Here is a 17,448-nt window from a genome sequence, read left to right on the forward strand (position 1 = left end):
CCGGCTGAGTGCATCGGCCACCTTGTTCGCTTTTCCGGGATGATAAAAGATTTCGCAATCGTAATCCTTGACTAGCACGAGCCATCTGCGTTGTCTCATATTTAGGTCTTTCAGCGTGAAGAAATATTTCAGACCCTGGTGGTCTGTATAGATCCTGCACTGGGCTCCATATAAGTAATGCCTCCATGTTTTTAGAGCGAAGACCACCGCTGCTAGTTCTAAGTCATGAATGGGGTAATTTCTTTCATGCTCTTTGAGTTATCTAGAGGCATAGGTGATGACTTTGCCGTCTTGCATCAGTACAGCTCCAAGTCCTAGTAAGGAAGCATCGCTATACATATCAAAGCATTTGTTACTTTCTGGAAGAGTAAGGATCGGAGCACTGGTCAGTCTCCGTTTCAGTTCCGTAAAACTCTTCTCGCAGTCGTCCGTCCATACATACTTTTTGTTTTTCTTGGTGAGATTCGTCATAGGGGCCGCAACTTTGGAGAATTCCTCTACGAACTTCCTGTAGTAGCTTGCTAATCCCAGAAAACTTTTGATTTCGCTGGCATTCTTTGGCCTGTTCCAGTTACTTACGGCTTCAATCTTGCTTGGCTCTACCATGACTCCATCCTTGGAGATGACATGACCCAAGAATATTACTCGGTCTAGCCAGAACTCGCATTTGGAGAACTTTGCATATAGTTGTTTTTCTCGGAGAATCTGCAGTACAATATTCAGATGTTCGGCATGTTCTTCCTGGGTTCTTGAGTAGATGAGAATATCGTCAATGAAGACGATCACACATTTATCGAGATATGTCGCAAATACCCGATTCATCAAATCCATGAATACAGCAGGGGCATTTGTCACTCCGAAGTGCATAACTACGAACTCATATGTCCGTATCTTGTTCGAAAGGCTGTCTTTGGTATATCATCTTATTTCACTTTCATTTGATGATAGCCGGACCTTAGGTCAATCTTCGAGAAGACAGTTGCTCCCTTCAATTGGTCGAACAAATCGTCGATCCGTGGAAGAGGGTATCTATTCTTGATCGTTGCGTTGTTCAGCGCTCGATAGTCTATACACATTCGCATAGACCCATCCTTTTTTTTCACAAACAGTACCGGAGCTCCCCATGGGGAGTGACTAGGGCGAATAAGTCCCTTGTCGAGTAACTCCCGTAGCTGTTCTTGAAGTTCCTTCAACTCAGTCGGCGCCATCCGGTAAAGTGCTTTAGAGATTGGTTTAGTACCCGGAACTAATTCAATCGTAAATTCTATTTCTCTATCAGGGGCTAATCCCGGTAATTCATCAGGAAATACTTCTGGATAGTTGCATACCACCCTAACCTCTTCTAGCTTCTGGCCCCCGGTTTGACTTGTATCAACCACGTGCGCTAGAAATCCAGTACATCCTTTGTCTAACATCTTCTGTGCCTTTACAGCTGATATGAATCTCTCAGTTTCTTTCCCAGATTCTCCAATAAATTCAAACATCGGTTCAGCTTCAGGTCGAAAGACTACTTTCCTCTTACGGCACTCGATTGAGGCACCGTATTTGCTCAAGAAGTCCATTCCCAGTATAATGTCATAATCCCGCATGTCGAGTACTATCAAATTGCAGTAGAGTTCCCTGTCTGCGATCCGGATAGGTACGGCCCGCAGCATATGATCCGATGGCATAACTTCCCCGGATGGTAGGGTTGTTAAGAACGTGCCATCTAGTGTTTGGGGTGGCATGTCTAATTTCTTCGTAAATGGTGCTGAGACGAACGAGTGTGTCGCCCCAGTATCAAATAATACTAAAGCATCTTCGATTGAAAATAGGCTTATGACGTAGAGAGAGGGCTTGCCACATCCTCTTTAAAGTTAAAACCTCGGCGTTGTAGGTCAGTTGGGCTTCCAACTCCCTTGCTAATCTGTTCCTTCAATAGCTGTGCATCGATGTAATTGTGAGAGGTACTCTTATTCGTTGTTACTTTGGGTGGTGCACGAACGGTTAGTGCGCTCTGCCGGATGTCCTTCCCTCCAATTATAGCACCTCCTTGTACCCTTGTGGCATACTCCGAATGCTTTCCGCAAATAGTGCACTGGGGTATCTCGGTTGCTTATTTGAGCCACCTTTAGCATTGTCAATTGTTTCCTTTTCGAGAGGTCCCTTCCGACTTGTTTTGGTACCGAGGGTCTCTATCCTTCGGGCGCCTGACTCTTATTCTCGCTCATTGCTTTGATAATGTTATGTGATTAGGCATCACTGACCAATTCTTCCGTAGGTGCGGTCTATTAATTCCACCCACGTGAGCTATCTCGGTGAAGCATCTTCAATATCGTCCCCCTTTCTCTTTTCTGCGAACCAACTCCGGACATAGGCGCAAGCAAACGGTTGAAGCGTTTTCGCTTTGCCAGCGATAGGTCACCTTGCCGAAACTCGATGAACTCATCGTAATGCCGGTTCGTCACTTGCATATGGAAGAACTCCTCGAAGAATTCTGTCTCGAAGGCCATCCAGTTCATCAGATTAATCTGTCTCTTTGCCTTTACTCTTTCCCACCACATCCTTGCGTCTCCGGAAAAGCAGAATGATACATATTTGATCTTCTCCGATACGGGCCAGTCCAGTAATTCCACTATGCTCTCCACCGTTTTGAACCAGGCCTGAGTGTCCCATGGCTTGCAAGTACCTGAGAAGTTTTCCGGCTTCAGCCTTAGCCACTGTATCAAGTAGGTCTCCTATCGGACCACTGGGACAGGGGCTATCGGTGGTACTGGTGCAACTACGGGGATGATGGGCACTACATTCTGATTTACTGGCGGGGTGGCAGGATTTCCTTGCTGATCCATTAAAGTCGTGATCAGCTGTTGTTGCTCTGTGATCTGACGCTGGAGGTCGGTAACTACCTGAGTCAGATCTGGTGGAGTTGTTGTCTCGTCTGCTCGGGTAGTACGTCTCCTAGCCATGCTTATCTTCATTAAATGACAATAAATTATCGTTATTTCTATCCAGGCTAACATAAGGTTGTTATTGTTCTTATCCTACCATCATGCATACCTAAACTAGAACTGTGACTTATCATCATAAAAATAAAATAAATAAATAGATAAACACGTAAATATGCATAACATTAAAGCATCATAGAAGAATTAATTTAAGCATATAGATTCTTACTTGGAGCGGCAGGGTGGAGGCTTGACATGTGTGTAGTGAAAAGGCTAAACCTCGCTCTGATACTAAACTGTAACGCCCCTGTTACTTATCTTTTCTTCTTAAAACAGCGGAAGTCTTATCTAAAGTATAATTTTTTTTTCTATAAAACTTTTTCTTTACTTTTCAAATCATCATCACTAACTATCTATCATATGAGTCACATAACATGCTTAACATAAATTTAAATCATAATACTAAAGAGCATGATGAAGTGTCATGGAGTCATAAAAGAACGATATAAACATAATTCTTATTAACTAGAAGCAGGTCTTTATTTTTAGCCGAGTCACTACTACACATGTCCTTCTTGCCCACTCCTGCTGCTCCCTTAGTACATCCATTCTTTGCCCTTATCTGTGGTACAAGGAAAGTAAGCTGTGAGCACACAAGGCTCAGTAAGATCCTTTCCTACTCACAAAAACCGTATAGCATAACTAAAACTCCAAGGCATAAAGCATAAATACGACTCATCATATCATGTATAGAAGCATCATATCATAACATAATCGTAAGGTATCATGGCATATCATAACATGCATCCTAGCATAACATACTCATAATCATAGCATATCATAACATGATCATAAAGTTAATCCTAGCATAGCATAATCATGATCATAGCATATCATAACATAATCATAAAGTTCATCCTAACATAACATGTCATAATCATAAGCATCATGGTATATCATAACATAATCATAAGGTGTGATGCGAGATGACTTTCAAAAACATGATTCATGCAATAATATATGTAACATGTCCTTTGAAAATTATTACATACATACTTAAACATAATCATAAGGTGTGATGCGAGATGACTTTCGAAAACATGATTCATGTAATAATATATGTAACATGTCCTTTGAAAATTATTACATACATACTTAAACATAATCATCACATGATTAGGGCCCCGACTTGTACCACATACATAAATACGCGCATCCTATGTAGGTCCAAGGTAGCAAGTCTTGAACCCTACAAGGCATACATACTAGGCCCGTTTCTTAGTCCATCGACCTAGGGGCACTTAGGAGCCCATCCCTAACGAGGCCTGTTTCTTAGTCCATCAACCCCGGGGCGCTTATGGAGCCCACCCTTGGTACAAGCCATATAAAGTAAAGTAGCATGTCATATATATCATGGTTCTTATTATTTCATGCACATCATATTTCTTATCATATCATACCATATAGAATTTGGGCACACAGCTCATCATAATGGTATATACAATTTGGGCACACAGCACATCATAAATACATGCATAGTTTGGGCACACAGCTCATCATAAATAGCATGCATAATTTGGGCACACAGCTCATCATAAATATCATGCATAAATTGGGCACACAACTCATCATAAATAGCATGCATAACTTGGGCACATAGCACAGCATAAAGGTTACCATCATACATAGATCATAAGTGCACATAATTAAACATAGAAACATAGCAAGTTCTTACCACATCATAAAACATTGCATGTGAGATACATGGAAAATCATATTTGGATTTCTAACCCTAATGTCATATAATGGCCGAAACATATAGTTGTGTCTTAGGTTAGAAATCAACATACAAGCATGTGAACCCTAAACCAATATCATATCATATACCATAAGAAAACATCATGAGCATGTTTAGGTTAGGTTCTAGGTTTCCTAAGCTTATAAACTTATCATGGTCGAATCTTATCAAGCATTCCATGTGTTAAAATCAACATTCAAGCATGTGAACCCTAAACCAAATTTCATAGCAATTACTACAAGAAACATCATGAGCATAATTAGGTTAAGTTCTAAGTTCCCTAGGCCCTTAAACTTGTTGTGGCCGAAACCCTTAAGGCTTGGAACTAGGTTTCAAGTGTCATAAAAACATGAGAACCTTAAACAACTTTCATAGCAATTATTTCAAGGAACAACATGAGCATAGTTAGGTTAGGTTCTAAGTTTCCAATGCCCTTAAAACATGATGTGGCCGAGACTTATCAAACTTAAAGCTAGGGTTCAAGTGTCATAAAAGCATGAGAACCTTAAACAAATTTCATAGCAATTATTACAAGGAACAACATGAGAATAATTAGGTTAGGTTCTAAGTTTCCAATGCCCTTAAAACATGATGGGGCGGAGACGTCTCAATCTTAAAGCTAGGGTTCAAGTGTCATAAAAAGCATGAGAACCTTAAACAAATTTCATAGCAATTATTACAAGGAACAACATGAGCATAATTAGGTTAGGTTCCAAGTTTCCTAGGCCCTTAAACTTATTGTGGCCGAAACTTATCAAGGCTTGAATCTAGGGTTCAAGTGTCACAAAAGCATGAGAAACCTAAACAAATTTCATAGCAATTATTACAAAGAACAACATTAGCATAATTAGGTTAGGTTCCAAGTTTCCTAGGCCCTTAAACTTATTGTGGCCGAAACTTATCAAGGCTTGAATCTAGGGTTTAAGTGTCATAAAAGCATGAGAACCCTAAACAAATTTCATAGCAATTATTACAAGGAACAACATGAGCCTAATTAGGTTAGATTCTAAGTTTCCTAGGCCCTTAAAAATGATTGTGGCCGAAAGTTCATGGAGCATGAAAACAAGTTCTAAACTCACTACAACATGAGCATGTCATATTAATTCCATAACTTGTCTTAAGGAGGATCATGGCATGATTAGTTTAGGTTTAACAATTTTTATAGGCCCCTAATCCTATCATGGCTGAATACTTAGGAGCATAGAACATAATTTATTCATCATATAGGCATGAGCATATCATGTTAACCACTTTCTCATCATGAAGTACTTATCATAAAACAAAAAGAAGCATGCTTGGTTTGAGTCTTAACTTATCTATCTCCTTTATTCATGTTTGCCCGAGAGTCTAAGGGTATGAATCTATGTTCCAAATCAAACATTCTAACATATGAACATTAGATAAATTCCTACCTTAAGATACATGTTACAAGAAACATATTTGAGTATGTTAAAATTTAGGTCTTTATATTTCCTAGATCCTTCCTTTTGATCTTGTCTTGGGCGAAATTCTTCATGAGGTTATCTTAGGTTTTTATGTAACCAAATCTCATAGAAAACACAAAAGCTATTGTACCACAGGTGAGGGAAACTTACATCCTTTTGCTTGTGATTTTTCTTAAGGAAAAAGGTATCCTACGAAGAGAGCTTCTTCTTCTTCTTGTACCTCCTTTTGCTTCTCTTGCTTGGAAGGGATGGATCTTGAAGGCTTCTTCTCTAAACTTAGTTTTCTTGGAGAGAAACTTAGCTTAGCTTTCGGAATATGGAGAGGGTAGGGTTATTGGTTTCGGTGAGAATGGAGAAGGAGAAGGAAGGAGGAAGAAAAAAGAATTAAATCCCTTGTTTTTCTTCTCCCAATCCTATTTATTCCTAGGTAAATGAAACATGTCTTCATTCATTCCCTCAACTCCTCTTTTCCCTCATTCCTTTAATTCCCACGAAAATAGAGAGAGGGAGGGAAGTAGGCAATTTACCTTTTGCTTGCTTCTTCTCTTAACCAAGAGGAAGAGGAGGTAAGCCACTTGGTTTTCTCTTGCTCTTTTGTTTAGTTTTCCTTTATTTCCTTCTCACCTTTAACCAAATTTTTCATTCCTTTCTATCCAAATATTATTCATTATCCTAGTGGTTATCATACACTAATTTATCTCTATTATTTGTGGGAGGTTCAAAGTTCAATCCTTGACCTCACCTCTTTTATTTTTGGTTTCTATTTTCCATTTTCTCTTATCCTTTTTATTTCTATGGTCTAAAGAAAATAATACCCATATACTTATCTTATAATTTCGTGGGTGTTACATAACGTAATCCTCACAACCCCAAATCCTCATAAAAGACACCTGGGCATCTCTCCCAGTCCATATCCTATATGGTATCTTTATCACGGCCTTGGATGGAACTCGGTTGAGTATAAAAGTTTCCGTATCTAGAGCATAGCCCCAAAGGAATGTCGGAAGATTTGTGTGACTCATTATAGATCGTATCATATCTAATAGGGTATGATTCCTCCTTTCGGATACACCATTCCCCTATGGTGTTCCAGGAGGAGTGAGTTGGGATAAAATCCCACACTCAGCTAGATAGTCACGAAACTCATGGCTAAGGTATTCTCCACCTCGATCTGATCGAAGTATCTTAATACTCTTGCCAAGCTGGTTCTGTACTTCATTCTTGAATTCTTTGAACTTTTCAAAGGATTCTGACTTATGTGTCATCAAGTACACATAACCATATCTACTGAAGTCATCAGTAAATGTGATGAAGTACCTATAACCGCCTCTAGCAGTGACATTGAAAGGGCCACATACATGACTATGTATAAGACCTAACAAGTCAGTCGCTCTCTCACTGTGCCCACTAAAGGGAGTCTTGGTCATCTTGCCTAGTAGGCATGACTCGCACGTCTCATAAGATTCAAAATCAAATGAGTCCAGCAAACCATCCTTATGGAGCTGGGATAAGCGCTTGTCATTTATATGACCTAAGCGACAGTGCCAGAGATAGGTTTGATTCAAGTCATTTGACTTGAACCTCTTGGTATTTATGTTATAGATAGGGCTTTCAAGGTCTAGAATGTAGAGTCCGTTCATCAGAGGTGCACTACAATAGAACATATCTTTTAAATAAACAGAACAACATTTTCCTTAATTATAAAAGAAAAACCTTTCTTGTCCAAACAAGAAACTGAAATTATGTTCTTAGTTAATGCAGGCACATAACAACAATCATCCAACTCTAATTCAATCCCAGAAGGCAGAGATAGAAAATAAGTCCCTACAGCAACAGCAGCAACCCGTGCTCCATTGCTTATGTGTAGGTCCACCTCGCCCTTCGCCAATGCCCTGCTATTTCTCAGTGCCTGCCCATTAGTATAAATGTGAGATGCACATCTGGTATCTAATACCCATGATGAAGAAATAGATAGATTGACTTCTATAACATATATACCTGAAGTGGAAGTCTCACTTCGCTTCTTCTTAAGATCTTCCAGGTACACCTTGCAGTTCCTCTTCCAGTGCCCGGTCTGACCGCAGTGGAAGCAGGTAGCATCCTTGGCGACCCCTCCTTTAGGCTTCAGTGCCTTGCCTTTGCCCTTGGCTTGGGACTTTCCTTTGCCTTTGGACTTGCCCTTGCCCTTGTGTTTCTGAACCATCAGAATAGAGTGGGGCTTAGCCTTCTTAAGGTTCAGCTCAGCAGTTCTTAACATGCTAAGCAGCTCGAGCAGTGGCTTGTCAATTTCGTTCATATTGTAGTTTAGAACGAATTGACTATAGCTATCCGGCAAGGATTGCAAGATCAGGTCAGTGGCCAGCTCTTGGCCAAGCGGGAATCCCAACCTTTGTAGGTTTTCTATGTACCCAATCATTTTGAGTACATATGGGCCTACGTGAGCCCCATCTGACATCTTGCACTGAATTAGTGCCCTTGAGATCTCAAATCTCTGATGCCACGCTTGTCCTTGATATAGTTGACGAAGATGTTCAACCATATCGTAAGCGCCCATTAACTCGTGTTGCTTCTGAAGCTCAGAGTTCATGGTCGCGAGCATTAGACAGGACACATCTAATACGTCATCTTGATGCTTCTTATAAGCATCTTTGTCAGCTCGCGGGGCATTGGCAGGAGGAGCCTCCGGAATGGGCTGCTCCAGAATGTACAGTTTACGTTTCTGGGTGAGAACTATTCTCAAGTTCCTATACCAGTCCAGGAAATTTGCTCCGTTGAGCTTGTCGTTCTCAAGGACAGAACGTAGGGAGAAAGAGTTCGTATTCCACGTCATGATTATCTACAACAGAAAAATGTAGAAAATAAATATCATATTCTTTTAAATCATTTAATTAGGCCTTTAACTAAATGATGCTCCCACTGAATTCTATAATTCATGTGGGACAAGATCCACATCATACTAACCTTTGAGTTAGCTTTGGCTAATACGCCCAAGATTTAGTATGATCGGTAGGTAACGATTTACCAATTACATCTCTATGCAACTCTTGTTTATAGGATCATTATCCGCAGTTATATTAAAACTTGAGTTAGCTTTACCTAATACGCCCAAGAATTAATATAAATGTGATATATGTCCTATCTTTCCAACCATTGGAAGAATGCCTATAGTTGTACTCGATCCAACCGAGTTAACTAGGAATACTCAATCTAATTGAGTTTGTACTCATCCATGCGTTGATAAGCGGAACCAAGATTGTCCCTCCGTACCCTACCAAGATAATATGTGTTGCTCTACTTTGGCAGATTCAACAACACATGTGATCGAGGTAGTGATAGGTATCACGGCACGGTAGGCATTAGAGTTGATGCGATTGAGATCTAATCTAATCGAGAGGGTGCATCTTGTACACGATTTAGATCTAATCTAATCGTTAGACACTAATTAATTACTAATCATGCATCACATACACACAAGCAATTAATTAAATTAATTTGTGATTAGTCATGGCCCTACTACGATCTTCTCAAGCCAATGAGAAGATTGGTTGGTCAACCTAGGGTCAACGGCTTCTCAAGCTCCTCCCTTTGACCACCTTGTGTTGCTCGCGCCCTCCTCGTAACTCCGTCTCGAGTGGACCTTCCTCGGCTCCAATTTTGTACATTACAATTTTGAAACTTGAGTTAAATTCGAGTCTAAACTAATTTACAACAAGAATAAATGGAGAAAGGCATGATGCACAGGTCGCGTATCAAATATACTGCACACACAACACAAATGACGGCGCGCAGGCCGTAATATGAATTACAACACAAATCCAATCAGATTGGGTCTTTTTGGGCCATGACTATCATAAATTATACATAATTCTAAATTATGTAATTTTCATAATTTTTTGTAATTTTAATACTAATTTTTACAATTTTTACGAGTAAAATTTCCCGACGGTCCCGTTTAGCGATTTTCGGGCGCAATCGCAGAACGAATCCCCTGGCGGGGTCAGGGGCAGTGCCCCTACCCGCGATCTAACCATCGCGAGGGTTCCTTAGCGAACCTACAGCGCCTTAGCCCGCTGTCCCAAAAAATTTTGGGGCGAAACCTTGCCATTTCGGAAAAATCTTCTCGGTAATCGAAGCCTACAAGTGTCGAAACACTTGTGCTTCGCTTCTACGAGAAAATTACCCATAAAAACCATAAAACACTTGAAATTACAGAATGTTACAGAATCTATATTTTTCATAAAAATACAAACTAAACTCGTACAAGTCTTCGCACGTGGCTCTGATACCACTGTTGGGTTTTTCGGGCCACGAAAACCGCTTTTTCGCGTCGCGGAAACCCAGAAACCCCACCACCGGATCCGTGTGAAGAATAAAAATTTTGAAAAAATACGAGTACGAGTTTCTTAGACTTAGTTCTAAACTAGATTTACAAGGAGAAAACCTTTTACCCTTGATGCGTGCCCTTCGCGAGTCTCGCTTGTCCAAGGAGATGCCAGATCTTAAGTTGTCAAAGTAGACAACTCTCTATGCGTATCCACACGAACTAATTAGGTGGAGAAGACCAAACAATAGGTGTGCTAGCACCTAGGTGGTTCGGCCAAGGAGAAGAGGGAGAGCAAGAAGAGAGAGCTCTAGGAGGAAGAAGATGATGTGAATGAGCCTTGAATGAAAATCAATTTTCATTCCTATACAAAAGTGGCCGCCCACTCATGAAGTGTAACCCCCTTTTTGCATTAAGTGGCCATTAAAGAGGGAATTTGTAACTCCATGAGGTGGCACACACATGTGCAAACTATGATGATGTGGTACATCATCATTGGCCACTTAATGCCAAGTCACAAATGATGTGGAATAAAGTCAAGTCAAACTTGACTCTTCCTCTTCCTCTAAAGTCAAGTCAAACTTGACTTAATCTCTCTCATGGTTGATCTAATCCAACTATTTAATTCAAGCCAATTTAATATAATGAATCTAATTCATTTAATTAAATTGATTCAATGAGTCATAATCTAAATTAGACTCATTGAACACATGAATCAACTTGAGTCCAACTCAATTAGCCCAATTAGGATTACTCTTAATCCAATTTGATTCATCACATGAATCTAATCCTCTTGGTTCATCATATGAACCTAATCTCCATCAAATTGTCCTTAGTGTGTGACCCTATAGGTTCTTGTAACGTTGGCAATGCCCCTAAACCCATTTAGGAGCATAAGTAATGAGCGGTATCTAGCAACACATCATTACTACCCAAGTTACAAGAATGTTGAGATCCAACATCACCTTGTGACTACTAATTGTGACTCCTCACAATATATGACAAGTGTCCTTCTATTCTAGACATATAGATTGATCAATGTGAGGCATAGACCGTGTCATCCTCTGACCAATCTAAATCTTGATCTCCAAGTAGATTCACTAAATCAAATGAGCTTAATATCTCATATTGACTAATTTGGGCATGGCCATGCACTCCGTGGTCTCACTCTATCAAGAATATCGATGTCGCTCCCATCATATAGGAGGGATAGATCTCATCTACATCACTCACATCCCTCTGCATAATTCGTTACATACCCAGTAATCGCCTTTATAGTCCACCCAGTTACGGGTGACGTTTGACGAAACCAAAGTACATAACTCCTTATGTAGGGATCCATGGTGACTTCAGGTCCAAGGACTAGTAGTCATACTAATAGCCACATGAGAAAGTATATGACACTCATATAACGATCCATGATACTTTCTCATGGCGGGTTATTCAGTATACATTCTCCAATGCATACCCATGTGTCAACTTGATATCTCTATATCCATGACTTGTGAGATCAAGTCATCGAGTTGACCTACATGCTAGTCTTATTGTATTAACATTGTCCCTGAATGTTAATACTCGACTAGGAATGATTAAGAGTAGTGTTCCCTATATCATCTCACTATCGGTTCAAATAACCGATTGATATAGGTGAGAACCTTCTACTCAAGGACGCTATTATACTTAGTTTATTTGGCACCAATACAAGTAAGTATAATAACAAAAAACAAATGCCTTTATTTATATAAGAATATGATACAACAAGTCCATAATACAATCATCAAATGATTGGCTCTAAGGCTCTAACTAACACTTTTCATCCAGATCAACTACCAGCGAGCGACGCCTTTCCGCCTCAGAAGCCAGTCTAAACTCGCTTGTCTTCAAAGCCGCTTCCAAAGTCTTAATTTTGTCAAAAGCCGCTTGAGAAATGTGGCGGGCGGACTCTGCGGACTCTCCAATCAATCGGAGATAACTCGCTAAGTCCCCGGGAGTCGGGTTAAGGGGATCGCAGGGAGTTAGTGGTAGTTCCAACTCCTGGAGACGAGCCTTTAACACTTCGTTCTCCTTCTGCAAGCAATAGGCGTATTGATGAAGCTCAAGTTGGTGGAGCAGGCCTGTGTCAGATATAGGAATAAAGATTATAAGAGATTCTAGCAGAGGAGCCTTGATACAAGAAAACTTACGGAAACTGTCTGGCGAGCAACTTGATCCAGCTCCTTCATCGGAGGATTCTTCCAAAACTTCCGATTGCCTGATCGCCAGGACGTCGCTAAATCACCCTCTAGTTCAACTAGGGCAACCGGGGGAGGAGCCTCCTCTGCAGTTTCTTCGGCGGCGCCGGACTCTGTGGAAGAAGGCAGGCGCCAAGAGTTAGTAAAGGTATACTTCTTGTGAATTTTCCTCCGAGATCGAGGAGTAGAGGCCGGAGCAGCTAACAGAAGGGAGGCAGATAGGGTTGCTAAGCTCCCGGGCTGGTCCATCAAGGGAAGGGGCAGTTGCCCGGGAGAGGAGGCCTAAGCGGGAAAAGAGGCTTGCTCGGGAGTTATAGCCCGATCAGGTGTTGGGACTGATGTTCGTGGCGACAGAATGGGAACCTCTGGCCCCAGGGCCGTCTCCCGGTCAGGAGTATCAGTCTGGGCCTCCGAAGAATGAGAGACGGCGGGTGAGCGACGGCCAGAAGGAAGTGGTGGAGGTGACGCCTGAGTCGCTGGAGTAACCTTCTTCCTCTTGCGCTGGAGCCGTATACGTTTGGATGAAGGGGGAGATGCGGCTCGCTCTTCCTCGACCTGCTCTACAGTGGCCATGTCTTCTATAGGAGCCACATCCGGGGGGAGAGCCGAGGAAGCTTCCTCTTGGGCTGGTGCTGGGGAAGCAGATTGTGAGGCGGATGGGACGGATGGGACGGATTGCGAGGCAGAAGGACCAGACCGGGAAGAGGTCGCCAAGCCCTGCTTAAGCTCCGCACTTAAAACTTTCAAAATGGAGAAAGATTGGCGTTCTACATATGAAGAATATGCTCGGAGCATGGCAGCCTCGGCAAAGGGAAAGAAAGATATCTCAGTTAGCAAAGAATAGCAAAGAGGAAAACGGGGTCTTACCTAATGGAACCCCTATCTCCGTCTGAACGGGGCTGAGCCCAAACAAATACAAAAAGCCTTCCAACAGTAATACAGAAAAGTGAACGCTCACTCCTTGAAGTTTTTCTGAAGCGGCGTCGTGGGAAGGTTGATGGTGATGTACAGGGAGGTTAGAAGGGATGTCAGAGCACCACTGGGTCGGCTCGACCAAGGGGTCAAGTGAACTAATAAAGAAGAAATGAGACTTCCATCCCTTGTTGGAAGAGGGCATGTCAGAAAAGAACTTGAAACCAGGGCTAGCCTGTACCATAAACACTCCCGGCTCCGAGCGTTTGAAAGAGTAAAAATGATGAAATAGTTGGGTGGTTAGTGGAATTTGGTATATGCGACATAGAATTACAGTGCCACATACAGCTCTGAAGAAGTTGGGAGCAAATTGAGAGATGCAAATGCCGAAGTATTGGCTTAGGGATGAAAGGAAGGGATGGATAGGAAACCAAAGGCCGCCTAAAATCTGGTCTCTAACAACGGTCATGAAGCCTTCCGGAGGGTTCGCGGGGTGTTCGTGAGGTGTAGGAACTCTGAGTTCATAAGCATCACTAAGTTGCACGTCAGACCGAATCACAGATAGGTCATGATCATCTATATCAGAAATGAAGCACGAATACCAAAGGGTGGTCTTACCGTCAGCCATTATCAAAGTAAGTGAGGTTGGAGAAGAAGTCAGTCGAGAAGAAGAAGAACACCAAGTGTGAAGAGTCTAGAAAGGGAAGAGCCGATACACGAGAGATAGCAAAGCAGCAAGAAGAAGAAGGCAGTCGAAACGCTCAAGGCAACAACTACGGACTGCCTTTAGGGTTTATAAAGAGAGTTCTCCTAGGGAATATCGAAAAGAGGTGTCGAGTATCTTTTTGGGCGAAGCGCCTAAAGCGGTCCGATCGCAGAGGGACATGATCTTATGGGAAATCGTGTACAAAAAGAAGTGGCGTCGGCGACGTCATATTGCATAAGCAATAAAGGCATGGGACAGGTGTCGATCCCCTAGGAAGCGTATTAATGATGGACGAGATAAGGAAATCATGATATGAAGCGGGAGTACGGAAACGCTTACCACGTGATTTTCTCGGGAAGTGGTGAAGAAAAGTGGCGGGAAAGAAATTCAAATGCGGCGAGGCCAAGGCTGAGTAATATTTTAATATTGTTATCCTCACAATACAACTGATGGTATATTTCTTGATGGAGTCAAGCAACTTTTCTGTCGGAGATCACCCCCGGTCGACAACATCAAGATCACCTGGTCGGCAACATCAATCCTGCCTCGGAGATCACCTCGGCCTAGATAACCTCTATCAACATCAGGGGGATTCCCCGTTGTCAGGACCGCACCCCAGTTATAAGTGAGCACTCACGCCCAACACCTCCGGCCTATTGTCCCCACTCGAAAGGCGATTATAAGTGAGCAAGTCTCACGCCCAACGACCTTCAAGGTCGCTCGTCCTGCACTCACCCAAGAAAAGTTATAAGGAGCAAGGCACTCACGCCCAACGACCTTCTAGGTCGCCTCACCCTCTCCTCATGAAGTTATAAGTGAGCAAGGCTCTCGATGTCCGTGCCGCCTTCAATGTCGCACTCTCATCCCAAAGGCGAGTTATAAGTGAGCAATGCTCACGCCCAACCACCCACCTCCCACCCCGGTTCACACTCTCTCGCCCTATGGTTATAAGTGAGCATGTGACTCTCACCCAACAACCTTCCTACATCCACATTCCACGCAGGAGTGAGTTTAAGGCTCAAGGCTCACACCCACCCACTTCCACTTCCGTGTCACCTCCCAAACTCTCAAAGGTGAAGTTATAAGTGAGCAAGGCTCACACCCAACCTCGGTCGCCCCTGAAGTTAGTTATAAGCAAGGCTCACGCCCAACGACCTTCTAGGCCTGGGCCCCGGAAGTTATAAGTTATAGAGCAAGGCTCACACCCAACGCACCTTCCCTTGGTCAAACTCTCACCTTAGTGCAGTTATAAGTGAGCAAGGCTCACGCCCAATGACCTTCCGTCCTGGCTGTCGCCCACTCGGTCACAGTTATATAAGTGAGCAAGGCTCCAACGACCTTCCGTACCTTCGCACCCGAAGGCATAAGGTGAGCAAGACTCTCATGCCCAACCTTCCAAGCCTAGACTCTCACTGGAAAGTTATAAGTGAGCAAGACTCACCCCACACCCATCCCGGCTCACCTCGTTCTGCCTCAATGAGTAGTTATAAATGAGCAGGCTCAACCCACCTCTCCCGGTTGTCCCCCTGTCCCTTGAGTTATAAGTGAGCAAGGCTCACGCCCAATGACCTTCCGTGTCGGGCCCTCGGCTCGAAGTTATGTTTAGCAAGGCCCCCTCGACCTTCCTCGCCGTGCTATCTTGCCCACTTGCCTCGAGAGTAAGTGAGCAAGGCTCGTGCCAACCTTCCGTGTGTCGCTATCCTGTCCTCTAGTGCGAGTTATAAGTGGGCAAGCCATCGACGCCCATCGCATCGGTGCACTCGCATCAAATAAGTGAGCAAGGCTCACGCCCAACCACCTTCATCGGTCGTGACTTCATATTATATCCTCACGCCCATAAAATCGACCATCAAGTGGAATCATGGAAGCCATGTTCATACGGCTAAACCAAAAACACAAAATATCATTAGTCAGCATCTCGAAAGTGTGATTTTTATTATTTTTGCTATGTTTTGATAGAAATATTAGAGAAACGCAGGGGTTCTATAAAAACACAATGATACATGAGCAATATAGTGGGGAGCTACAATAAGCGTGGAATGCAGAAGATAGGTTTTGTTTCGTTAAAATCAAAGGTACATTTTTTAGAGGTTTCAATTGCTGCCAGATACAGAGGCTGGACCCTTTTCTCCCAAATGGGTGTGTGCTCGGATTAGTTCTTCCCGAACACTTTCAAGAGTGTGCCGCAATTGGCAGATGGTCTCATCCTTTAGCTGACTCTCTTCTTTCAGCAAAGCCAGTTCATTCTCATGCTTTATCTTCAAATACATGATATGATGGATTTGACTCTGGAAATCCGCTTGAGCTTTCATCTTGAGGACTATCTCGGCCCGAGTTCTATATTTGGCTGCTTGCCAGAGTTCCTCCATTTCCCGACGGAGGGAGGTTTGCAGATCCCTGCTGAGGATAGCTCAGCGGGCTCCATAGGTTAGAAAAGGATCACACGGAAACAGAAGAGATAGAGATACGGGTGTTGTTGCAAGGAGACATGAACCTTTTATAAGGAAGAAGAAGGTGAAGGGATTTCCTCGGAACTCGAAGCGGCGCTTGGAAAACATTGTAACATTTATAGGAGGAAAGTGCGCTCAGAAGTTGAGGAGTCAACATAAGCATAGAAGGATATCGTTCATCTCCTGGGATGACAGGAAATTCTGTAGAAGGCGAAGGGTAGACAGGTTGGCAAAAGATGCGGGAACCAGGTCAGTTAACACAAAGATTGGGGTCTAGTCAGTCGGACTAGAGTCTCCTTCGACTAGACTTGAGGGGGAGGCTTGTGATACGGCGCATGTTTGTGGGGTCGGTAAGATGATGTGGTTACGAGTGAAGACCACAAGGGGGTCAGAAGGCAAGATGACCTGGAGGTCAGGAAGGTCAAAAGTAAAGCCTCCGTGGCCGGTCAGGAATTAAGAGGACGTGGAGATCAGGGAGGTCAGAAGTTAAGCTTATGTGGCCAGAGTCAAAGTCTCAGCTGACGGGGCAGTCAAAGGATGAGATTATAAGCCGGACAAGGACCAGCTCTGATAGCGGTCAAAGACTTGGCCCACGGACCAGGTCGGATAGTGCCAGCCATGGATAACAGCGGATAGAAGCAGGTCTGGACATAGACCTGGC

At 42.9% G+C, this 17,448-nt stretch overlaps 1 protein-coding gene across 1 annotated transcript; it reads right to left on the reverse strand.

Moving 5' to 3' along the window:
- Positions 1-13,001: 13,001 nt before the first annotated feature.
- On the reverse strand, positions 13,002-13,514 carry LOC122026677 (mucin-7-like). Its single transcript, XM_042585406.1, has one exon. The coding sequence runs from the start codon at positions 13,512-13,514 to the stop codon at positions 13,002-13,004; it is 513 nt and encodes a 170-aa protein (XP_042441340.1).
- Positions 13,515-17,448: the final 3,934 nt, after the last annotated feature.

The sequence above is a fragment of the Zingiber officinale genome, chromosome 10A, assembly GCF_018446385.1.
Source record: "Zingiber officinale cultivar Zhangliang chromosome 10A, Zo_v1.1, whole genome shotgun sequence".
Lineage (NCBI taxonomy): Eukaryota > Viridiplantae > Streptophyta > Magnoliopsida > Zingiberales > Zingiberaceae > Zingiber > Zingiber officinale.